The following is a 27,333-nucleotide window of genomic DNA, read 5'->3' on the forward strand; positions in this document are numbered from 1 at the left end:
TTCCGCCTTCCGCTATGCACAGATGTTGCAAGTGTTTGATGTCTTTGGGTGCTATTATTTGAACATCCGCACCCTGTATTACTTATTGATTCATTTCCTGACGTCTTTTTATGCTTTTATTATTGTTTTCACTTTTCCGTATTCAACAAATTCTCAACATGAAAAGTTAAGCAATAAGGATTAAGCACTTAAAAATATTTAAAAAATAGTTTCCGATATTACTGATATATGATCCGCAATGTAATTTATCTCCTCTTTTATAGGAATCCGGGTAAAAGAAATTATATTTCACAAAATAAGTGATTGAAATACATAAAGATAATTATTTATATCGAAAAAGACAATAAAATAAAATACATACAGATTTATAGAAGTGTTAATAAATTTTCCTTAACGCGATCCTTTACAAAATAACAATTATTTCAAATTCCCTGATACTTTATATATCTGTTTCGGTAAAAACCCGAAATCAGTCAAAACGCGAATTAACTCGGGAAAAAGCGATTTAACGACAGCTCTAAGGAAAACCCGAATTAACTAGGTAAAACTCATTCTAACTGACAGCACTATTGAGAACCCACTTTATTCGTATTTTGATTGATTTGTTAGACAATATAACTGAATTCAAAATTATTGTATTAAACTACACTTAATAATACAGTGTTTAAGGAAAGAACCTATAATTGAAGAAGAAAAGTATTTTACTTGAATATTGTTTAATACAGTGCCGTTATTACAAATTATTTATTCCGACATGGCAAACTGCTGCGACACATAGTATTGCGAAGAGAACCATTTTTCATAAAGAAACATCTCTTTGAAGAGCAATCGTTTTTACAAGAACAGAGGGTGAACCCTTGTCCAATTCCTACAGTTCCTTTTCTTGCTGCTGTTCTCAGCGGAATTTCCTGATTCGATACTCGTTCTGGAATCAAGAGAATTTGAGGCGATACATCGGATTAAGATCTGAAAATCAGTGAATGTATTAAATTTTTGTATCAAACTTGTACCCTGATTAGCTGTAGTTTACTGCATAAAGGCTTATAAAGTTAATGTAAGTAATAACCCTATATTTATTGAATAAATACTGAACTTGTTAAGTTTAAATATCATTTCTTACTACGAACTCCATCCTTCGTTCCAATTTTGTACAGGCCATCTTAATTTTCTTCAAGTACTACACCCATGAGATTTCGCAGATCAGCTTTTACTCTATCAGCATCTGGAATGGGAACAACGACATTACCTCAAATATCAAACTTAGGATTTGTTGCATCGGAGATCTTTTTCATTCGTTTAGCTTGCTTTAATAAAATTTCTTTGATTTCCCCTCTAATTAGATAAATGTTAGTTCAGTTACTAACAAAAACATGCTCCCTTGATTGTGCATATTCTGTTTCTGATCTTATGCATTCATCTTACCTAACAGTTTCTGAAGTTCATCCTCGTCTTCGATATTTTTTATAATATCTGATGGCAAGGTTGTGGTTGTCATTCCAACTCTTGGTTCAATCCCAAACATAGCTTTGCATGGTGATTGTTTAGTTCCTGAATGTAAAGCTCTGTTTTTCATGAATTGGATAAAACGAAGACCATTTTGAAGTGTGATTATCCTTCATCCATGAAGCTAACATATTTTCTACGTCTTGGTTGGCCCTCTCAATCGAATACTGCGACTCGCTGTGCCGAGTTTTTCCATGAACTATCATAAATTCTGGCCAATACGTACATAACTGGTATATAACAGAATTTACAAACTATCTTCCATTATCAAATTGCAGTATACAAGGAGCCCCTAATATCAAATACTTGCAAAGCACCTTCTTCCGTTCCTTTGCTCTGAAGTGGTCGTAGTAAAGCAAACTTTATTAAATGTTCCTGGTAAACCATAATGAACCTAAATTCATTATCTGTATGAGATTGCATATCAATCAAATACACTTGGAAGTGTCTATTCATTTCTGAGTGAATAATAGGTTTAGAAGCCAAACCTTTGCTTTTTTATTATTTTTTTTTCTGTTGAAATGTTTCATACATTGATAAAAAAATATATATATTATCTCAGTCGTTATGTTAGAAAATTTTCTTGAATTTTCAGTTTTAAGTCTGTCTCTATGCCCATGTCCTATGGCTGCATGTGCAAACTCGATTGCATCAAAAATTTCTTCAACTGGTAAATAAAATTTTATGGGCTCAATTCAAGAAACCAACTTTTTTACTTCATTGATTTCAAGAATGTCAAACCTTTTTAATCTGCGTTATTGAATTGAAGCCTTACTAACGGCAGATTTTGCTTCTTCAACCTCAGATAAGAGAGTGCTGTATTTATCATGCGTAATAGCTTTCAAGTTATTCTGCGTTTATACGTAAAAAAACTGTAGCTGTCTAAGAAATTTATTTTTTCATTTTTATGGCACAAAAAACATTAACATTTTCATCATTCTCCGTGAATAAATCAACAGCACAAACACATTCCGGCATGACAAAGCTAGACGACTGCACATCCTTTGAAAATTTCACAAGCAAGAAATTTAAATTCATATGATTTTAACTGGACAACACCAGAAATAACTAGAGAAAACCGGTTCTCTCTGCTGTTCGGTAAATATCATAATCTAAATCTGCTAATAGACACTTAGCAGACGATTCTTTTTTAGACATTTTATAACTGCTACTATTTTTATTATGTTAAAATATTATTAAAGAGTAAAAGCAAACGATTTTTTCTTTGATAAACATATTTTGTTAATATTATTTCGCTTATTTTTTGTATAATAGTTGATGATCAATTGTAAACCTTCTGGAATCTGGCAATGTTGGTAAGATACGCTGTTATGTTGAAAGAATAAACAAGCCGGTGGAATTCTAAATTGCTTGGAGTATTATTTTAGTTTTAAGAATTGAAGATACTCTGCAAGTTATATTTTAAATCTTAAGAAAACGGGTAGTTTTCTAGAAAGCATGCAAAACCCTGCCGTTGTCAGTTAGAACGCGCTTTGCCTAGTTAATTCGGGTTCTCCTTAGCGCTGTCAGTTAGAACGCGTTTCCCCTAGTTAATTCGCGTTTTTACTGATTTCGGTTTTTCACTGTAAGATATACACTATATTTCCATATGGAATAAATTCTTTCGCTTCATCTATTAGCTAAATTTCATTCCTTCTGAAACTTTTTACACAACATGAAACGAAACTTTTCTTAAGCTTGCATTGACATCTTACAAATAAAAGGAAAAAACACAGAAACTGGATTTTTCTTTTAGGAGACACACGATTTCATTTGATCGGTTCAGTAACACCAAATCAATATCGTTCCGAGAGCAGAAGAAAGAATAAATAGCAGACGATATTAGAATTACTGTTGGTAATAAAATATGATCACTCGTCCGGATTGAAGGCCTCTGATATTAAAGATCATACAATAACTGAGAAAGGAAGGAAATAGTTTTCTCACCTGAATCAATTGTCAAAACGTTATTAAGCGTTTGAAATAAAAGTAAGAGATTGATTTTGAAATTACTTGCAACTTAAGATCGTGGTGTTATTTTGGAGCTTAATATGTCATTCAAAAATAATTTTATTGAAGTAGGTCAAGATAAAGTTTTTCATCAGCTTATAAAATAATAATTTCTGCTGCTTCGCAAAAGATATATTTATATTTTATTTCTGTTAAAAAGGTTAAATATAACTTCATGTCCTTTTTGTACGCTAAATTAATAAACTTTAAAGCTGTTTATTTTAATTGTGTACAGAAATCTTTCTAATTCTAATGACATCATAGTGTTTTAGAATGTAAATGTTCAGTTGATTTCACTTTGGAGTGTCTGGATATTATAATGTCATTTTTAAAAAGTTCGTTTTATAAATTATACAAATGAATAAAAAGAGAATGTATTAAACGGTATTCCTCTTTCGTTGGCTCTAATCAATGAACGAAAATCAAGGGATTTGATGAATCAATGAAAATGGTTTAAAGTTTAGGACACCAATGTAATCAATTGTTAGAAATTATGCAAAAATATGGCTTTAAATAATAACCAAAAATTCAGAAAACCATTACATCAAATTGGCATCATTAAAAAGACAATTTTTTCAAAGTTTTAGAACAGGATAGAATTAATTTTTGTTTAAGGATATTTTCGGAAATCATCGTAAATAAATACCAAAATTCAACTTAATGAATTTAATTTATAAATCAATTTTTAATAAATTTAAATCATAAAACAATTTAAAAAATGGATAAAAACACATACTCCAACGTGTATATTTGCCAAATTTGGTAGATATATACAGGTCAAACGACCTGGTTTGTTCTATGAGTGCCAGCAAAAACACACACCTTCATCTTAATTAACAATAGAGATAATAATGATGAATGCTGCTAATTTTCCAATTTTAAATAGTGCTATAGAATCACTTTCGGTATTTTCGACAAATATATACAAGATGAAAAGTTATGAGCGCTGTTTGTAACTTTAAGCATATTCATTTCATATTGTTACGGAATTTTCGGGGGTACGTTTGGATAGTGGGAGTTATATGGTGTGGAGAACACTCAATCAGCAGGCGGCAGTAGAAAATGAATCAACGATGTTTATGTACACGAAGACACACAGGACAGCACAAAGACGACAACTATATACAGCACAGAAGACAATTATCTAAGACGATTACAGTATAGAAGACGTGCAGCATACAACAGGACTCTACTGCAGACAGTAGCGCACAGCTTAGTTCAGCACTAGCTTGACTCCGTCGCTGCTCCGCTAATCCCTGGAAGACCAGTTCTTCACCGTCGATTCCGTCTACTCTTCACCGTCGATCCCGCCTACTCTCTTCTGTCGCTTCCGACTACGACTCTTCCACTACTGGTTCACCACTACCCGACAGTTGTGGCTGCTTCCTCTTATAAGTCTCAAGAGGCGGGCTAGAATTCTCAATGTTTCGGGTATAATCTATTTTGGCGCCAAAGTCGCCAAATACGTCGCCAAGTCGTCAAATGGTCGCCAAGTTTGTCGCCAAGCTCTGGGACCTCCTATGGAACCAACTATGCTGGGAAGTCGCATCACAGATTCGTAACAATATATATAAATACATTGTGAACAATATAAATTTCAAAGGAAAAGTTTTTAAAATAATTTACTATTTTTTCTTAAAATGTTCTATTACGCTGAAAACACCAGTTCGATAAAACATTATTTTTCTTATGTATTAAAGAAAAAAATTCTTCGAAGATATCATGTCTAAAAAACAGAAACCCGACCAATCCAGAACGGATGTGCGGTTTGATTACAAAGAGTCTGGCAAAAGCCGTCTTAGACAGAACAAATCAGACTGGTATTACAGAGACTTTCATATCTTATAACTTCAAAAAATATCATCAAAATATAATACAAAATTTACATATAATAAGTGAAAATTTAGAAAAGACAAAATCCACAACTCTACCAAAATTTTGAAAGAATAAAATACATGAAATGATAGTCTAAAATGCAGAATAGCATACATAATGTAAGATACTATCAAAAAAAGTATAAGATAAACAAAAGCAGGAAAATAAAAGTAAATATAAAATAGATCGTATTTTAACTGTAAAGAAAAAGACAGTTGAAAGATAACTTAATGTTGTCCACTACTGTTCATTGCATGCCATATAATCAATCATTAAAAACCCTTTCTCCGACTCTTTTTATTTTTTCTTATATAAAGTATGTTTACAAAAAGTAAGTATTTCACTATTCAAAAAATCTTTGCATTTTAGACATGATTGAATCCAAAAAATATATATTTTTTTAGTTGTGTTTGTCTGTGAACACGATATTCAAAAATATTTTGAGCAAACACGTATCAAAATTGGTATATTGTCTTTTTACACCACATTCATACAATTCAATCAAATTTTGGGAGAAATCCATTAAAAGGAATCTATGTGTCTGACTGTCCAAATATAAGTTAATACAACTACATGATGGTGGTTGTCAAAGGAGTGATCGTTTGTCGATTTGTACTTTGAAAAGCATGTAAATGTAATATCTCAAACTAGTGGGAATGATCTCCCGAAGGTTTTCTCGTGTACTCTCTAATAAAGGCCCAGAAATCGTCTTGGCACAGCATTGGAGTTCGATAGTTACGAAATATTAACCTTTGGCGTGAATTTGGGATTTTGATTGAGTTTATCGTGGCATCTTGGCAATTTTTTTTGGCGAGTAATCCTTGATATGTAGTTGATAGTTCCTAAAAATCAAACGTCTTTTAAACATGTTTTTTTACCGATTAAAACAAAAACTTGTAGTCACTAACCGAAGTCCCATACCAAATTTTATATATTTAAGGCATTGTGTTTTTGAGCTATTGCACTTACATGCTAGTGAAAATACAGACCGACAGAAGGTTAAAAATTTAATAGCGGTCTACACTATAGATTTTAAATCTGTGTACCCAACTTTATCTCTCTAGTTCTCTTCATTTTGTAGTTATCGTGTTAAATTATATCCGAACATCCGGACAGAAAAAGTACCCTTGATTTGATTTTAACAGAAGTCTACAAATTTGGTGTAAAGATCACGTATAAAATTTCATTTATCTAGCTCAAAGCGTTTCTGAGTTATCTTTGACGCAGAGAGACAGACAGACAGATAAACATTTTCCAAAAATATGATTTTCGAACTGAGGAAAATCTAAAACGTGGAGATTCGTCAAAATCTGCGGTTCGAATTTTATGACTTTTCTTTCTATATTACGTATACGAAAAAGTAAAAAATAATGACAAATACATGAAATTTCGCAAGTGATTTTGTGGCTGCAAAATGTAGCTCCGTGACGAGTTTAATTTTCAATCGGCCGGAAAAAAAGGAATTCAAAATATATATTCGATAATCTGCTGCTCGTGCAATAACTGCATTCTGGTGATTAATCGACAAATAAAATCAACAAAGTTTGTACTCTAATAAGCACTTATGTAACTATTGTTCGCCACAGAATGCAATTAATAATACACAAGTATGTTCATTAGAGAGTACAAGAGAAAGATTCAGGGAAAACTCTCCTGTTGATTTGATATTGATAGCTTTTTACTTGTAGGCAAATTTACAATTTACCAAGAAAATATGTATTGATCTTTATAACTCGCATTTCGAAATGCTGTGCATTTACAGAAACAATAGTGTCAAATTTAATAATTCAATAATATTGTTACAAATTTTTTTCTACAAATACCGCCAATCAATCGTAATAATGCAGCGCATTTAATCGCTAGTTCAGCAGCTTGCTTGCTGTCTAATCCTCTCCAATATCTTTACTTGTCGGCGACTCCGACTACTCTCACACATGACTTCCCTGCAGCTTCAGAGTGCCTGCCATTTATAGTTCCGGGAGGCGGGGCTAGAATCTTCAATCAGGGCGTACCTGGCTGTATCTCAGTTCTTAGTGGATGAATCGTGAAAGTTCTCCAACTTTCCAGTATGATCCATTTAGTCGCCAAACCCACCAAATTCGTCGCCAAATGGTCGTCAAATAGTCGCCAATCTCAGCATGCACAGGACAGATCTTTCAACGGTTTTAACGGTTTTTCCCCCGATGACACTATTCGTGACAGGTAGCAAAATTACAGATTTGAAACAATATATTTAACGGTGTATCAATTTTAAAACGGAATGATATATGATTGCTTCTTGAGCATACAAATAAAGTATTTTTCGATTCATTTCGAGCCTTTCATTCTTTTAAGGGTAACTGTTTTATGTTTATAATTTTGAGAATTAATTGTGTTGTGTTTTTGATACGGATATATAGTTATATATTTTTATATTTACAGTGTCTTGCGTGTTACAACAAAGGCAGGCAAAAATTGGCATTCATTGCTTTTTTCAAAGCATATTTCTGGTAAGAATTAATAATTCATAAAAGCAGACATTAGTTTTTGTATTGAGTCTTAATTTATAAACATAATACAATAATGTCTTTACTCGTTGGTCACGAATTAATATGGAACAGAAAACTAATATCCGTTAAAATCTGTATAAAAATAATAGTAGAAAAATTTTAGAAGCACCCAATTTATCAATAGTTGTTTATATGTCCCTGAATGCCAAATATGCACGTTTCTTATATAACCTACCACATTCTGCTTTTCTCTTTTGAGTCTGATGCATTTTTTTATGAATAATTTATGCATCTTCGAAATGTATTGTGCATTTAAAATATTTGGAAAATACTGAATTAATAATTTTTTTCGGAAATTTATAGTTCTGAAAAATTTTATAATAGTTCGTGACTGTAAAGTTTGTTCATTAATGCATTAAGGCTAGAAGCATTAATGATTAAAGTTTCCTATTTTGTAAGTTTTACAAACACGAATATTACGTGACGGTATACGTGTGCCTTCAGAATACTTTTGCTTAATCGTCACATAAAAATATTTGTTATCGGAGCATAATTTCTTACAGCATCGTTTAATAAGAATAAAAGTCAAAATCTGCATAAATAAATTATGCAAGAATCGATTTATTAGCTATTCAAAAACTTTTTAAAAACCAATTATAGTTAAAGTAGATGAATCTATACTTATAATAAAGCTCAATGTGTCTGTGTGTGTGTGTGTGTGTTGGCGCTCTACAGGCCAGACCGTTTGACATACAGCTACCAAATTTGGTACATGTATAGCTTGGAGGTTGGGAATGTGCACCTGGGGTTACTTTTTTCAAATTTTTAATGAGAAGTTTAATTATTAATTAAAAACTAACTTTCCCACCAAAAAAATCTTCCATTTTCCCCGCCGCCAACTTTTCCGCCAAAAAAATCTTCCATTTTCCCCACCGCCAAACGAGAAAGGCTTCAGTTTTTTTTTCTCCCAACAGTAATGAGGCTAGGGTTAAAATTTTTCGGCGGATTATTTCAATCGATTCTGTTTATTTTCTTAATGTTTGATGCATTTAAAATTAAACATTGTTAATGAATCGATCTTTCAGATTCATTCTGAAGTACTTTTGAATTAAAATAAAACAGAATAAAGGAAATTAAAAATTTCTAATCCGCATAGCGTTACCCCAACTGGCGTAGAAAAAATCAGGTATTTGCGTTACCCAACTGGCGAAGAAAATTCACGCATGCTCATTCTGTTCTGATTGTTGTCATGACAACCATATCAACGGATGATTTAAATTATTTTTAGGTTAGTTGCATGCTTTTGTAAGTAAATCGTATTTATGTTAGTTATATATTTTTTGTATATGCTTATAGTTTTAAGTACATCGTTTTTTAAGTAGTTTTTTTTAAACCTATTTTCAATCGTTTATTTTAAACGATTCGTTTTATTTTCTTAGTGTTTGATGCATTTAAATTTAAACATTGTTAATGAATCGATCTGCTCATAATGAATCTAAGAAAATTTTGTTGACCAACTCTTGAGATATTACATAAATTTAAAAAGATATTCTTTAGTGCCCATAAAGTTTAATCGCTGAGTGACTCTATTTTCAGTAATCAGATTATAAAAAAATGCTTTGTTTCAGTACAAAATATTATTATATTAATTGAAGACTAATTCTTTCCACTTTAATTTAAAGCATAAATTCTACTGGTGCTAACAGAAAATGAGAGAGATACATGTTACGTTATGACTGAAGGCCTTTATAATATTATGAATGAATTATATGATAATCAAAATTTGAAGTTTTAAAATATTTTGATGAAGAAGCTATTAAAGTAGAAATTGCATAAAATATTTAATTATTAAAATTTTAACGAACATTAAGATTGGTGAACCGGCTGGTCGCCAAAGGCGGCTAGTTTAAAATAAGAAAAGTAATCCTGAAAAAGCTGAAAAATTCTATAAAATAAAAGTAAAAATTAAAAAAATATATATTTTCTCCTTTAAATATTGCTTAAAGTTTTTATATTTTGCTATTAATTGTGTGCATTTTCCTGAGTAAGAAAGACCAAAAGTATGCCTTCATTATAAAACTTTTAAAGGAATATGATTAAAATTACAAATTAATTTTTGTGTTATAACACTTTATTTTACAACCAAAAGGGAGGAAAATTAAAATGGAAATGTATGGAGAAACTGAATTTAAATTTTTGATTATATTAAGACTTAATTATAATATGAATATTTATATACTAAGTTATATTATTTATAAGAGAATATTTTTTAAGAAGAATATTTAAAAAAATATCTATTTATCTATTTTAGTTGATCTATTATTTAGTTTTCTATTTTTTTTTATAAAAGAATAATTTTCAACATTTTAAAAGAATATATACATTTTTTTAAATAGAGCATTTTTTTCATTATAAATGCATAAGTTCCATTTTGGCATTGACTCTTTTTGATTATTAAATAACTGATTTGAAAGAAAATATAAAACTTTCATGTAGCCCTTTTCTAATACAAAAACTGTAATTTTATAGATGTTCAAAATTAAATTTTATAGATATCTTTTACCATTGTCTTAAGTTTTGTTTATAAAATAACCGCAGTATTATATTTTTGAAGGAAACACTTAAAAAAAGAGATTGTTGTTGTGACTTATGGCACTTTATAAGACTGTTGTAAGCGATTTAAGCCGAGTGAGCGTCTCTTGTTTTTTCTGTAGCGCCACCTAGGCGCCAAGAGTTAAACTTAGCTACTTCATGCGTCACATTCGTTTACACAACCCTTTTTTACAGGGATGCGTATTCACACACAGAACACAGAAGAGGAGCAACCATGCCCGAACCGAGACACGAACTCGGGAAGCCCAGATGCCGAGGAAGGCGCGCTAGCCCTATGTCAGGGCGCCGGCTTGAAAAAAAAAGTACGAAAAACTGCCAAAAAATATACATAGGCAATTTTACTTATTAGAAAAAGAAACTGAATAAGAACCAAAGTTAAATCATTATTATAAAAAATTCAATGTCTACTTTGCATATTTTACTTATTGATTGCTAATGAAAAGTAAAAATATCTTCAATCGAATGCTATGTCGCTAGTAGTAATTTCTTCAAAATTCAAATCTTATCATTCATTATATAGCAAGCAATCTAGTTATTTAACCAATTCATAGAATAAATGTCTCAGTAATAATAGATCAATATCCAGATTGTGGTTAAGTCTTCATGCTCTATAAATTAAACCGTCGAATCTGTAGCAAAAAAAAAAAAAAAAAAAAAAAAATTGAAATGTCGTTACATATTGATTAACTGGTACTCATAATGGAAAAGTTTTAAAATTTTGATTAAATATTTAATTGATTTAAAATTAATCCCTATTTCAATTACTTCCATTAATCATTTCGAGACCTTTTATTGAATAAATTAATTTTATCCTGCTTCAAAATGCTCATAAAAGTTCCAATAATATCTATATTCCGTACAGTTTTTTTTTCTTTATTTTCAATATTTTCTTTTTCACTTTTATTATACGGCAGCTGATACAATATAATTTTATCATTCATTAACTATTAAAATGCTCAAAAGTCTATTAAACTGTGGAGTCGTTTCTACCTGAAAAAATAAGAACACTTATTTTAAAAATTAATACTAATTTTGAAAATCAGTTTTTAAGACTTATTTGTATGTATATTTTTCAAATTTAATCGACAAAGTATGTATTATTTTGGATCAGATCCATGAATTTAAAAATTTGTTTTTGTAACAACGAGAAAATTGTATTATGAAATTGCACACGATTAAACATATAATTCTTTTTAGTTTAGTAATATTTTTAGACTGTCACTCTTTGTGTCACACTGAAACGCAACGACTGATGCAATCGAGATAAACGAAGATAATACTGATGAATTAAGTCTAAATGATTATAATACCGCAAAGTTTCAAATTAAAAATTCAAATTCAAATTTTATAAAATAACCTGATTTTTTTAAAAAAAATCTACTTTGTACCTGAAAAATTCTACTTATTATAAGTTTTATTAAAGTTTGTGCAATAAAAAAGAAACGCTTTTATTAAAACTTTCAGGATAAAAGTATTAAGAATATTTGCACATGTTTCGACATTTTCTTAAACAAATATGTTTTATTAAAAGAATATATTTATTACTCTGAAATTTTTTAAAGAGTTGAAAATTTGTAAAAATATTTACTTAGGAGAATAATTCTCGCCGTTGTATTTCAAAAGAACACAAAAGGGAAAACTTGTTAAAAAGTAATCACACAAGAATAAATTTCTAATATATTTCAAAATCCGTCTCTTGTTAAACTAATCCATAATTAAAAGTAATTAAATGGATAAAAAAGAAAAAAAGAAAGTTTTGAGAAGAATGGAGTTATGAAATAAAATAAAATGGATACCATGGGAGAAAGAACAAAGTTGTCCTTCTTGTAAATACACTTAAAGTTTTTTAAGACTTTACTAACCAAGCATAATGCTTCAGAATTTGAATAAACAAAAAAAGTTTTGTATACGTTTTTATTGAAATTAATTTAAGTTTTTATATTCCTTCTGCTCATAATTTTAGATATTAAATGAGAAACATTGAAAACTGAGGAATATATTGATGAAATAAATTTTAATTTGATGGACTCATGTTTGTTTGTTTTTTCTGAAAAAAGCGTTTAATTTATTTTCGGTATAAACACATTTTAAGACTATTTCCACGGACAAAATCCTTTATTTGTATACTAACAATTCTTAAGTGCAATTATTATAAAAATAATTTTGAATCCACTTATGAGAATTATGCTAAGAAACCAAACGTTGTCTTTCGTTTATGTCTAAAACAAAATATTGTAACTGGAGGATGTTTTAATCTTGATAATTATCATGTGAGAACATGATGTTTTTTTTTAAAGTAAGCATTTTATTTATTTTTGATATAAAAAAAATATTCTATTTTCAAGAACAAAATGATGTTGTTGGTATGAGGTTTTTGAAGCCACAAAATGCACGGGCAGAAAATTGGTAATTTATCTATTTTGTGGAATCAATTTTTCGCTTTTAGGGTTATTAGAAAATGAAAGAGAAGGTTATAACCTTTGTCGACTTATCGCCAATAAAAAGTCGGTGCGAATATCCGCCAATTGGTGCGATTATCCTCCATGTACCCGATTCTCCTTTGTGATCAATAAAGGGCGGGGTCATCAGAAGTTACCATCCGAAGAAGTACAAAGAAAAAAACGGAATAGGAGGGGAGGTATAGAAAGGTATGTATATATTATAATGCTAATAATAATATAATTTTTAAGCTTTCATTTCAAATTTTTCTAGCGGGCAAAAACCAAGTTCTGAAGCAGCTTGAAAAATTTTCAGATGGGTTAAAAAAAAACAAAAAAACTTCACTTTTCTAACAATAAAAGATTGCATAATACAATAATCACGTGATCGTTCCAAACCAGTTTAAACTGAATTTTATCATTTTTTTTTCTGACTGCGAAAAAAAGTTTTGGGGCTCGACCGATTTTTAGGTGAAAAAAACAGTTTTCTAAATATCGATGCATGCATAATCTGATAGTAACGCGACTTTATACTGTTTCATGACTTAAATTAATTAAGACAAACAATGACTTAAAAAATAATAATGCTCTCATAAAAATGAGAAATTTGTGAAAGCAGATTTTTATTTTTTATATTTTATTTAATTAATTTTTTTTATTCTGGTTTGATAGCATCAACTATTATTTTCTATGAGCAGCGAGTTTATTATTTAAAATTAACAGGAAAAGAGCCGAATAAAAATTGATTATCATAAAAATATTTAAAATATAAATAAAGTATTATTAAAAAAACTTTATTGTCGAAATAAAGTACTTCTTTTCATCATAACTTTAACATTAGTAAAACCAAGCAAGTGAAAGATTGGATGACACAATATTTTTTCCAAACTTCATGTCAGCAATAATAAGTATTGCCAGTTTTGGGTATCAAACTGTGCTTAATATTAGTCTGAACATTTTTACTAAAGTTAAAGAAAAAAATCTTGGTAATAAAATTGATACAGTTAAAAAAAACCTATTTTCTTTAAATTTAAAAATGCTGTAAAAATGTTTTTTATTCTAATATATTTCAAAATAGTCGCAGAAAAAATTTCGATTGAGTTTTAATTAATTATAAATTTAACTGAAATTTTGAATAACGCTCTGCCAGTAAGCATCTTCTATCAAAAAAAAATCTTCTAGACAAGGTTACATTATACGTATAACCCAAGTTCATAGCGATATATTTAGCATGCCATTTTGAAAGCAGTTTTAAGTTAAAAAAGAAAAAAAAATAAACTTTTTCTCTATTAGTACATTTTAAATTCATTGTAATTAAGAATTTTATTATCTAATTGTTTTAAAGTATAAATATACTGAGCATAATATTTTTTAATACCACAGAATAGAGACGTGTTAAAATGTAAGAAATATCGTATGTAATGTACTTAATTAATTTATGAATTTATACTTAATTAATTTATGAATACAATTATATATAATTCTAAGAATATTTTTAATAAATAATGAAGAATAAAGTAAATTTGATAGGAGACAGGACGATGGATTGCTCCAAATTTAAATGGTTTTAAAACACGTTATCAATTCCAAGGAGGCGTTAATTATTAATATTTACATATATTTTTGATAAAGCTAGTAATTTAATTACTGCTTAGGTAATTTACATAATTAACCAACGCATTTCTTCCACTATTAGCTAGAGGAAAACTTCTGTTACTCTTAAACTTTTGACGCCTTGCTGGATGATGGATGAGTCAGACTAAGCAAGGTGAAAATGTAAGAAGTCTGGCGTTGCTGAACAACTTCTGGAAACTTTGGGTAAGATAGATGAGGTTACAAACTACATTTCTTCTGGAAGTTATAAATACTTACTTAATTTCTAATCTAAGATATTTGTTCTATAAAGTTTCCTAATCTTTGTGAAAGATTTTGGAAACTAATGTTTGTATAAATTTTTCATAGTAAAATAATAATTTGGAAGGAATTTTAATATTCAGGAAATTTTGCTTCGGTGTTGATATTAGATTAAGGTGTACGTACACACTAGAAGATTTTTTTTTTAAATTTTAACTTTAAAAATCCAGTTTTTTTACAGTAGGTCATTAATATAAGTTTAAAATCATTTCAGTGAGAAAAAAAACCCATATTACACTAATTATTAATTATTTAATTAATATTTAATGAGCTAATTAGCCTATTTTTTGAAACAGGATTTCTTAAATTCTAATTTGTACAGACACACAATTCTAGGTGGAAATTATGCCTAATATTAATCTTCATGTTGTCTGACTCAATCAAGTTATAAAAATATATAGTTTTTTTTAACAATGTTTTCATCAATAGAAAATGAATGAATAGATAAAGCTAGATTTTTCTTTAATTTTAACTTTTAAATAGCTATTAAAAATTTATTTCTATAAATATTACTTAGATTGAGGCACAAAACATCCGCTGTTTCATACAGATTAATTTGATATATAAATAATTGTATTTGGTTAAATTCTTGTTGAGTTATGATTGTTTGAATGAAGCAACATAGTGGAAAAATATCATTCTTCATAGAATGAGTTTTTAAAAAAACCGTAACTAGAGTTTTTAATGAAAGCATCCAAAAAAAATAATTACAACTCGAGAAGTTTTTCGAATATTGACAACATCTTGGGAGCTAAAAGATAGAGAACATTATTAAGCAATAAAAAAAATATTCGATATTTTGAACGATTTTCGAAGTTTTAAGTGTGTACATACACCTCAAAATTCGTAAAATGCTGAATTTAGCAGTTTTAATTCCATATTTGTAAAAATATATATTAAATATGTTTATTTGAAACAATTGCCCCGTTTAAAAATGTGTATAATTTCCATTTACGCAGCGATAAAAATAAAAATATTGGAACAAAATACAGAAATTTTGTTTGCGCATAAAATAAATATTCTACCAGATTTCTTTTACTTGCATGGCAAACATCTGTGTGGTAGTCCATTCTACTACAATATAAAATAAAAAAAAAACATATCATTTCATACTGTAATATTGCTTCATTGCTCAATTAGTGTCTTTATAAGAAAGGTAATTTTACAGATAGCTCTAATGGCCACTGAATGGATGATAAATCAATGACAATCCCTGGTTTTGGAACTAAACGTGGTAACGAATTCGGTAAGGATTTTGCATATTTGAGAATCTTTGTTATATCTCCATTAGAACTCGAGTTCCGACGTTTGTTCTGGAACATTTATTGCCCTTATATGAGAGCTATAAAAGCAAATGCACATAGACGGGAGAGTCACCAATCAAATTAAGAAAGTGAGTAGTTAATCTAAGTCTCTTTGGAGGTGTTGATCTTTAGACTCTCCTAAAGCTCTTTTCTGTCACGACTATTTAATAGCAAATTTGCAGCAGTTTATTGCAGGTGTTATTTTTCATACGCTTCTTGTTTTGTTGTAGAATAAAGACTCATTAACAACTATTGAGCTTGACTGACTTTTCTAAGTGTGCCTACCGGACGGAAGATTCCGACAATATCTATTAGTTCAATGGCGCAAGCAAAACAGATGTCAAAGCACAGTCTACAACATACCCTGTCAAAGTGAAAACACAATAGGTAATTTTAGAAATTTAGAAAGCACACGATATAGCTAACACGAAGAGGATTTATCAATGTCTGCGAATGTGATTCATAGAATGAACCATGCTCATCATGAGCATGATTTATTCATATTCATTGATTCATATCTCGTAAAATAGCAAAGATTTTTTTAATCTTTTCTTTCTTAGTAAGTAAGTTTTTGGCAGTACAATCGTTTTGAATAACCTTGCATTTTCTTTTCCTTTGTATTATAAAGAAAAAGAATGTAAGATATTATTTATGATATTTTATTATATGATTATGATATGAAACCTTATGGAGACATAAATTTGTTAGGATATAAATTGATATTTGACGAGAATGGCTGTTTGAAATTCATGCGCAATTTTCTGGAAATTTAGAAAGGATTCCCTTTTTGATTTGTGAATTCTGATATTTTTCGAACAAAATCGAATGTTTGAAAACACTAAGGTAGATATTAATAAAAAATTATTACCGATTATTAGCCTTTATATAGCACGTTCTTAAGAAGAATTTCCAAATTGCTATGATTTTAAAAAAATGGCGGGTTTTTATTTATTTCGAATTTATTCCTAATTGCATTATCTTTATGTTACATAACTATTTTATAAAGTATTAATAAATATATAAGTTTTCAGCTATCATTTTTTTTTTCTATCTTAACATTTGAACTGATAACTTCTAATCATGATTTGGCAATTTAAATATGCAACTTTTTGCTTAAAAATGAAGAAAAACAATAAAATCTTGGTTTTAAAAACAATTATGTTTATTATTTCAATTATTAACTGAGAGCTTCTGGTCACGATTCAGCAAAAGTGCTTTGAATTTCATTCGAATCTGAAACTTTTTGCGCCACAATGAAGAAAAAACAATATGAACATAATTTAAAAATTATTATCTAAATCGTAATCGTCATATAGTTCTCATATTTTATTCTAAATCTTTTTACACAATGTTTCTTATAATCGAAGAAGTTTGCCACAATCACAATGAATTATTACTTTCAAATCATTATTTTTCTGAGCAAAGATCCAAGAAAAAGATTTATTTTTCTGACATTATAAAAAATTTTAATGTCTTTAATTTTATTTTTATATGTATATTGTTTAAAATAGTTATGAGGATGGGTGAAATGGTGACATAATAATTGATAGAGGGCTAGAAATTTGTGAGTTTGAAATTCAATTCCACTAAAGATTTAATACGTGGCTTTGATATAGATATAATTCTAGATTCTCAGTTACTAGCCTCATCATCTCATCAGTTATCTCATTATCATCATCCCTCAGTTATCTCATCTCAAATTATGGTAAAGCAAATTGTTTAAATTGTAGAAAACAAAATGAAGTAAAATCTGAGATTAGAGTAGAAAAACAACAGTGTATCACAATCAAACCTTGATCCTTCTGAATAAAGAATTAAGAAAGAAATCTGACTAATTTTTTACAATTTTTGATGTTTCAATCTATTAGAATAAAAACAAGATTTTAAGTAGTTCTGATGAACGGGTGAAATGGGGGTAGAATATTTGAATGAGAGCTGTAAGTTCGCAAGTTTGAAATTCAGTTCCACTGATGATTCGATGAGTAGATTTAATCCTGAATTCGCTGTGGTAGCCTTGTAATAAAATCTCAGCCTAGAGAAGGAATGAGTTTCAAGTTTGAAATCCGTTTCCCAAATATCTGCCATGATTGCGAGTTTGGTAATGATTACACTTTGTTGCCATGGTGATTGATTTGATGATTAATTCTTGCGGAGTAGGTAATGAATTCCGAGTGAACCGTTTCTACCATGAATTGAGAACATCAAATAAGAATTTCAGCTTCAAAACAGTAGTTAACAAACATTATTCTGATTTCTTGATTTATTAACGCTAATAATTTTCTTTTTTGCTGTTTCCAAATTCTTCTGTAAATATGATACCAAATTAAGATCTACACGAAGCGCCATCAGTTACACAGCTATTTAATTTCAGTTTTTAAAAATCAAACTACAAAAGTTTTAATATAATATTTAAAAAAATCTTAAATATAAAAATCTAAAGGCAGTTCACTACTTACCATTGATCCTTCATCAATTGTGTCTAAACTTAAAACTGTGACGTGAAATCTGACAACCGTCGCTTCTCCTGTGAAGTATATAAAATAATTAGTTAACAACAAAGATCTTTTACATAAATAATTATTGTTCCAATTGAACGTAAACAATATTTGAATTATTACTGACATTTTGAAAAATGAAGTATATAATCGAAACTTTCTACATATAAAATTATTTAATATTTTATGGAACGTATTTACCAGTTTAGTTTAGTTATATAAACATCCCTTTTTAAAGAAACACTAGGGCTATTTTGGGGCGAACCTCGTATTTTTGAACCGGGGACAGATGACGAGGACGATAAATGATCTGGCAACCCCCTCTCCACACCAGCAGAAGTACGTTTGGCCGGACGTAAAACGCGCATCAGACACATTTACGCGGCGCTTCTTCAGTGGAATCGGGTCTCGAACCTGAAACCCTCCGGTTCCGAAGACGGGACCTTACCACCAAACCATCGCGGTCCCCAATTTGCTGGATTCAAGCAACATAAAAAATACGCACAAACGCAGAAAAGAATTAAAATTCGATTAGTTTGGTAATTATTCATCAAACCATTTTAATGATAACGTAAACATGCTAATTTAAAAAGAAACGAGAAAGTCTTGTGCATCGCTTATCGAATGAAAGCTTTAATTGGACTACACGAATTTATATCAAATTTCAGATGAAATCTACCGTAGAAGACTATTTATTTATTCGTCTATTCGCATCTGCTGAGGTAACAAAACGGTAAACCATAACAAAAATATTCAACCGGTATGAAAATGGCATAAAATTTTATTACCAGATTAGTAGATTTGGAAAAAATTCTGGAGCAAATAATTTGGCATATAATTCTATTATCAGATTTGGAGATTTGGAACAAATTTTTAACCAAATAACTTGGCATATAATTTTATTACGAGATTCGTAGATTTGGAACAAATTCTGGACCAATAATTTGGCATATAATTTTATTACCAGATTTGGAGATTCGGAAGAAATTTTGGACCAAATAATTTAGCATATAATTTTATTACCAGAATAGTACAATTGGAACAAATTCTGGACCAAATAATTTAGCATATAATTTTATTATTAGATTTGTAGATTTGGAACAAATTCTGGACCAAATAATTTGGCATATAATTTTATTACCAGATTTGTAGATTTGGAAAAAATTCTGGACCAAATAATTTGGCATATATTTTTATTACCAGATTTGTAGATTTGGAACAAATTCTGGAACAAATAATTTGGCATATAATTTTATTACCAGATTTGTAGATTTGGAACAAATTCTGGACCAAATAATTTGGTATCGGGCATAATTAGCTAATTAAATGAATTTTAGTATGTGATTTATAAATTAAAACTGCAGATATTCGTCTACCGCTGGTCAAAATCTCCCAATTGGTACTAATTTTTTAATTTTTTTTTTTTTTTTTTTTTGCCTTTTGTGTGTATGGGCATACAATAAATGAAACGCAAAATGCGTTGGATAAATGAAATTCAACTTGTCTTGAAAATGAATGAATAAGATTTCTGAATAAGGTTTTGATCTAATAATTGTAATCATACCTTATGAAATCATTTAAGAAATTCAATAAACACAGATCATTTGTCTGCGTTCGAATCGGGATGCTAAATTTTTCTGTTATTTGTTTTAGTTCCTATGCTTATTGAGCGATATTGTTGTGCAAATCTATTGGAGAAAATATCAATAGATTTTTGAGTATTTGCAATTGCATAAATATTTTTTGATGCCATTTATCAAATGGTAGATATTAAAAATGATCGCTTGCCTTTTTCCGACATGAAGAGTTTAAACACGTAATGTGCCTTATGATGTAATGTACGTATATAAAGGATTCCTCTAATCCCAGTATTTTTTTTTCCTGTAAATAAATTATGATATCAAGACATCAAAATGAGACTACGAAGTTGATAATGCATGATTGCTGTGGAGTAATTTTTCCTGGAGGTATTTTCAACTAAAATTAATGGACGAAATGAAACCAGTTTTCGAATACATGATGGGAAGCATGGAAAAACGAATCTCGCAGATGAAAAACCGAAAATCGGCATCAAGAAAAATTTTCGAACTCTTAGAATTAAAAGTGAATCAACAGCGAAAAGGGAAAAGGAATTATGCTTGCTCTCTTTAATGTTCAAGTAATAAAAAAAAACAATGAATTAACTTTCATTAATCATTATTAAAATTTTCTAGTTCCTATATAACATTTTTATCACGTGAGCAAATGATGTTGTTATGGTTTTATGTTTTTTTATACCAGAAAATGTACGGGCAGAAAATTGGCGATTTATCACATTTGAGGCACTAATTTTTAGCTTTTAGAGCTATTAGAAAGTGATAAAGAAGGTTGTCGCATATGGTGACTTATCGCCACAAAAAAGCTACAACTTAGCCAATAAAGACTAAGGTTAGTAAGAAGATATCCCTCGAAGAAGCACACACACACACACACACACACACACACACACACACACACACACACACACACACACACACACACACACACACACACACACACACACACACACACACACACACACACACACGCACACACACACACACACACAAGTTTTGGAGCTCAAATGATTTTGAGATGAAAAAACCCATCGTTTTTCTAAAAATTAACGATTTTGCAAATCTAAAAGTCTTGTGATCATTCTAAACTATTTTAAACTGGATTTTAGCAAGATTTTTTTCCTAGCTTCGAAAAAAACTATTGGAGATCGACTGATTTTGAGATGAAAAAAAAAAGAAAGAAAAAAAGGAAGAAAAAAAAACCCTATTGTTTTTTTTTTAAATATCGACGCATGCGTAATCTGACAGTCACGTGATTTTTTCAAACCGGTTAAATTGGTTAATGACTTAAATTAAAGAAGACAAACAATGAATTAAAAATAACAATGTTCTCACATAATAAAATTTGCGAAAGCATTTCAATTTTTTATATTTAATATGTTCAATTTGCAATTAAAATTAACTTCTTTTATTTTTATATCTTCCTTGACACAAGAGTTCTGGTTTCCTTGTGGACAAGAATTTACATTCGGTGTAAGACACTCTTGATAGCGAATGTTACTATAGATATTTGTCATAACTTCTGCTATTATATCGTGTTTCACAGCTTTCACAGGAAATTTGGCTTCATGCCATTCATTAGTTTCAGCTGCAAATGTTTTTAAACAGAAACATTTATTTTATGGTCATAGTGTGCACTCGTTGTATTAATTTCTTGGAATGGATGAATGATGTCAAAAACTGCATAATCTTCATTAAACGTCAAAGATAAACTCGAAACTTTGAATAATGTTCATGTATATCTATCTGAATGTTGAGGAAGAAAATATTCCTTTTGTCTACGGTTGAATCATATTTTCACTTATAATGAAACTTAACTACAAGTCACAATAAATCATTTTGAATTTATAAACTTTCGCTACCATACGTTTAGTTTAGTTTAATTATATTATCGTTCCCTGTTAAAGCAACACTGTGGCTATTTTGGGAAGGACCTCGTAATTGTGTACCACGATCAGATGCCGAGGACAACACCTGAGCTGGCACTCCACTCTCCAAATTTCCACACCACGCACGGTAACACCACGGTAACACAGGAGTGAGACATATACATGACTGTACCTCATTCGATTCAGATTTATGTGGAAATCGGGTTCTATCATGGTCGTGTTATCTGTGTGTGTTTACAATGCATTAGGAGTGTCATTTCAAAAACAGAAAATGGGTACACAAAACTAATTAGAAAAATTAGGATTTCTGGATGACCTTTGACTCCTTTCAGTTTATCTTCGTTTAAAAAGACATCACAAATTTGAAAAATGTGTAAGGACATGAAAAATTATTTTAAAAAATTTATCCGATTTATTATCATGTGAGAACATGGTGTTTTTCTGGTTAAGGAGTTTTGAAGTTCGAAATCGCGTAAGCAATAAATAAATCAAAAATGACAATTTTCGTCATCGTCTTTTAATCGTATATATTTTTTTACCTGCTTTTACCAGTATTGCATTATTATTATGTATGCATGTTTGAAAGCAGATGCGTTTTTAAATGGTTGACGTAGAACTATGCAATCATAGCTGTTATTTCATCTCAAAATCGGTCGAGCTCCAAAACTTTGCTCACCAGCAAGAAAAATTGAAAATGGAAGTTTAAAAAAAATAGTCATTATATATATATATATATATATATATATATATATATATATATATATATATATATATATATATATATATATATATATATACATACATACAGAGAGGGAGACCGATAGAGAAGTCTCGTGATTGTTTCAAACCGCTTTAGACTGGTTAATGACTTAAATTAATTAAGACAAATAATGACTTAAAAAATAATAATGTTCTCACATGGTAACTTGAAATTCACGATCGTAGATTTAATTTTAATTTTTTAATCTTATTTATTAATTTATTTCGAAAAAATCTGTGAATATTTATTAGTAAAATTTTCTTAAAGCACTAATGGTAAAAAAAAAAAAAAAAAAAAAAAAAAAAACACCAGTGGATTGGTTTCCCGAAATATTTCTTGCATACTCCATAATAAATGCCTTATCCTCTTCTTCCTCATAAAATTGGAGCCTTGAGTATGGTCACAAATATCTTGCATAGCAATGATAATAATTAATAAATATAGAATTTTGGCTTGAATCAAGCGTTTTTACTGAATCTTTCCACAAAATACATATTTTGGATGCCCTTTTCCTAGCTCATTCATACCAAATTTTGACATGAAACTATAGTTGTAGTAACAAGATAACATACAGAATTTCATGATTATTTCATTGTTTTTATGAGTTATTGCGCATTTACGCGCTTCAAAATTTTTGTGAATATTTGTGCATTTAGGGATTACTGTGCATGTATTTGAAAGTACAGACCGACATACGATCAACCACTAGATAGATTTCGTTCCAAATCCGATATTTATCTACATTTTAAATGTTAATTTGGTTTAAGAAATTCTATTCATATAGCTTTATTCGTTTTGCATTTATTGAGTTTATTTGTGCTGGATTAGCTAGACAGACATAATTCCACTCATGGATTTTATTCAAAATTTCAAAAAAATCTACATATTTGGTAAATTAAATTTAAATTATCCATCTCAATATATTTTTGGGATTTTATAGTGCTAACAAAAATATGTATCTCGTATATTCAAAAATATTCCAAAAATATGTATTTCGTATATTCAAAAATATTCCAAAAATATGTATTTCGTATATTCAAAAATATTCCAAAAATATGTATTCCGTATTCGAAAAAGGTTGAAATGTGTAGATTTGCCACGAATTTTTGAACGATTTCAATATTCCCTCCATATTTCGTATAAAAGAAAGTAAAAATCTTATATAGGAATTTTTTCTGATATCGGATGTAATTTAGTAATGGATCGTTGTCATTTGATTTCTCGCAAATCTTTGCGTTAAAAGATAATTTTTTGTGCTTTAAAGATAATTTTTTCGCAAATATTCACATATTATATCTATATAATTTGAAAAAAAATCATTCTAAAGAATATTATAAAATAAATAACATCTTTCATTTAACTCATTGTTTTGAATTTGGCAAAATTGTTCATTGTGTTAAAAGTTTTTAAATCAATATTGAAATTTAGTTATTTGATATTTATATTAAAAAGCTTAAAAATTAAATTAATATTTCCTAGTAATGGGACAAATCACAAGTGTGTGTACATACTTTTAATTTATTAACATCTTCTGGTGAACAATGGATTAAGCGCTATAGACAGTATTTAAATGGAATGGGTGGTAATATTTATCTTATGATTATGGCTTCTCATAAAACAACTAAACATATTTTTAAAATTGTTCATTCATTTTACTAAACAATGCAATAAAGAATGAAATTTTTTAAAACATTTTCTTTTAACTCAAAAACTAATATTTATTTTATGATTATGGCGTCTCATAAAATGACTAAACATGTTTTTTCAGTGCTCATTCATTTTACTAACTAATGTATTGAAAAATGAAATTCTTTTAAACATTTTTTTAACTAAATATCTAATATTTATCTTATGATTAGCGTCTCATAAAATGACAAAAGAATTTTAAAAAATTGTTTGTTTATTTTATTAACCAACGTATTGAAGAATAAAATTCTTTTTTTTTCTTTTAAGTAATATTTATTTTACTAACCAATATATTGAAAAATGAAATTCTTTTTAACATTTTTTTAAATTAAATAGCTGATATTTATCTTATGATTTTAGCGTCTCATAAAATTACAAAACATATTTTTAAAAATTGTTTGTTTATTTTATTAACCGATGTATTGAAGATGAAAATTTTTTTCTTCTTTTTTTCTTCTTTTAACTAAAAATGTGAAATTTATTTTTTGATTACTGCGTCTTATAAAATGACTTTTTAAAATTGTTCATTCATTTTACTATCCAATGAGTTGAAAAATAAAATTCTTTTTAACATTCATTTTTAACTAAAAATCTAATATTTATCTTATGATTGTGGCATCTCATAAAATGAATATTTTTAAAATTATTCATTCATTTTTACTGAATTGTGTATTAAAGAATAAAATTATTTTTAACATTTCCTTTTAACTAAAAAATCTGAAATTTTTTTTATTATTATTATATACCACAAATTATTTAATGATGTGGAAATTTAACTACCTCAAAATAAATTATTTAATAAAAAGAATGGAACCATGCTTACGTATAAAACTTTTTAAAATAATTGAATTCGCAGACGATTTTTATAATGCATTGGGCAATAGCATTGAAGAACTGTGAATTAGAATCTCAATAAAAATATTCAATGTTTTTTCGGACATAAAACACTTTCAGCAAGTATAAAAATAAATCCAAATATTTTTCCATGCTTGTCCTACTGTCCTTAAAATGCTGTGTTCCAATTCCAAAATATCTAGAGCATTGTTTGAATATCTTATTTACAAGAGAATACGAAGAAATATTATTTGGCATCATTTTTATCGAAACATTGCATAAAATCTAGAACTGAGATCTGCATTTGAATAGAATATAGTCCGTGATAAAAATTCGGCAGGAAATTGAATGGCCAGCTAACTATAAATTGTTGCCACTGAAAAAGTCTTGCAGTCAAATAAAATCCATTTCTGATTGCCACCATCTGCATTGGAAACGAAGAAATCGCCTTACTTTTCTTCATAAATATTTATTTAAAAAGAGTTCCGACCGCTTTTGAGACAGAATAACGATGCATTTGTTATTTTGAAAGAGATTTATAACAGATGCAATTGTTATAGCTAAACTCTGCAAAAAGTTTTTGTTCCTTTTCTTTTTGGGAATTTGAGTTTCTTATTTTTTTTATAAAACTCATTATCTAACAATCTTTTCTGAAGAATATAAGCAGAGAATCTCAGCATATTTCTTATCACTGAAATTTTAAAACTTCAATAAATACAATTTATTATAAATCTCCTCACATTACAAAAGAGCATATGTTTAATACGCTTTTCAAAGTCATAGTGAGAAATAATTATTGTTGATATTATAAGATATTATTTAACTAGATTCCTTTTCATATAGAAGAAATTTTAGAAATTATTTTTTATTTCGCAGTTTATAACAGATATTAATTTTCCATAGGTATTTATGCTTGTTAGAAAAGCACTATTTGATTATCTCCAAAAAATTAATGGATAAAATGTTGAAATGTAATGAAAATTTGATCCCATAAAAGTGGCGACATCTGGTAGCAAATTATGGAAAACCTTTATTAAACGAATCCATAATAGTTTTGAAGAATTAATTATAAATCATTAGTAAAAATAAAGTAAAAATAATAAACATAAAATTGTTTTAATAAATACGCTATTATAAGTATAGTTAAAAATAAAATACATGTTTATTTTTCATAAATATAGAGATCCAAGCAAAATTACAAACGAAACTGCAGTCAAAGATTTGAAATATTTATTTTTTTATTGCAATGCATCTCAATAAAAATTTAAAATTATTAAAGTTATTAAAGAGAATTATCTCTTATATTAATTATATCATTATTTCCCTCTGTAAAGTAAGTATAGAAATATAATTGTCATGTAACACACAATTGTAACGCAATAATAAAAATCTCAAAATTTGGCAATTATAAAATATTTTCAATTACCTACGTTTCATTGTACATTAGTTGTACTAGTTATTGTATGGATTAGAATGTTATGCTGATAGTACGGATAGCACTATTAAAATTATTTCTTTTTTTCTAAATTTTGATTTAATCTGAGCTTTTAATTCTATCTTCGTAAAATAATTTACTTACTTTTTTAACAATTAGTGAAGGTAGCAATGCGTTGTAGTAAAAATAGCGTTTTTATTATCCTTTGAATTTTTGTAATTGTTAAAAGTTAGAAACATAACAGTACTTTTTCATATATAGTATGCTCTTTTTGAAGATATTTTAATTATATGTGATAATTAAAATATATTCAGCAGAAAAAATTAATTTAAAACATACCTTTTTCTTTTGGCGGTTGAAGATTATCATAGTCTTGTGGATTCGGAGGCAAAACGGTGTCAAATTCTAAAATTTCTGATCTGAAATGAAAATATATTTCCAAGAAAAATCAAGACAAAAATTTCAACGATATAATTTTTTTAAGAAAAAAACT

At 28.6% G+C, this 27,333-nt stretch overlaps 1 protein-coding gene across 1 annotated transcript in view; it reads right to left on the reverse strand.

Moving 5' to 3' along the window:
* LOC129988279 (glycine receptor subunit alpha-2-like) overlaps positions 1-27,333 on the reverse strand; it is a 141,233-nt gene that overhangs the window by 37,739 nt on the left and 76,161 nt on the right. The window contains exons 3-4 of the mRNA XM_056096467.1: positions 27,180-27,259; positions 18,603-18,670 (exon numbers count right to left, since the gene is read on the reverse strand). Of these exons, the coding sequence (XP_055952442.1) occupies positions 18,603-18,670; positions 27,180-27,259 (148 nt within the window). The remainder of the gene's footprint in view (positions 1-18,602; positions 18,671-27,179; positions 27,260-27,333) is intronic.

Source organism: Argiope bruennichi, chromosome 10 (genome assembly GCF_947563725.1).
Source record: "Argiope bruennichi chromosome 10, qqArgBrue1.1, whole genome shotgun sequence".
Classification (NCBI taxonomy): Eukaryota; Metazoa; Arthropoda; class Arachnida; order Araneae; family Araneidae; genus Argiope; species Argiope bruennichi.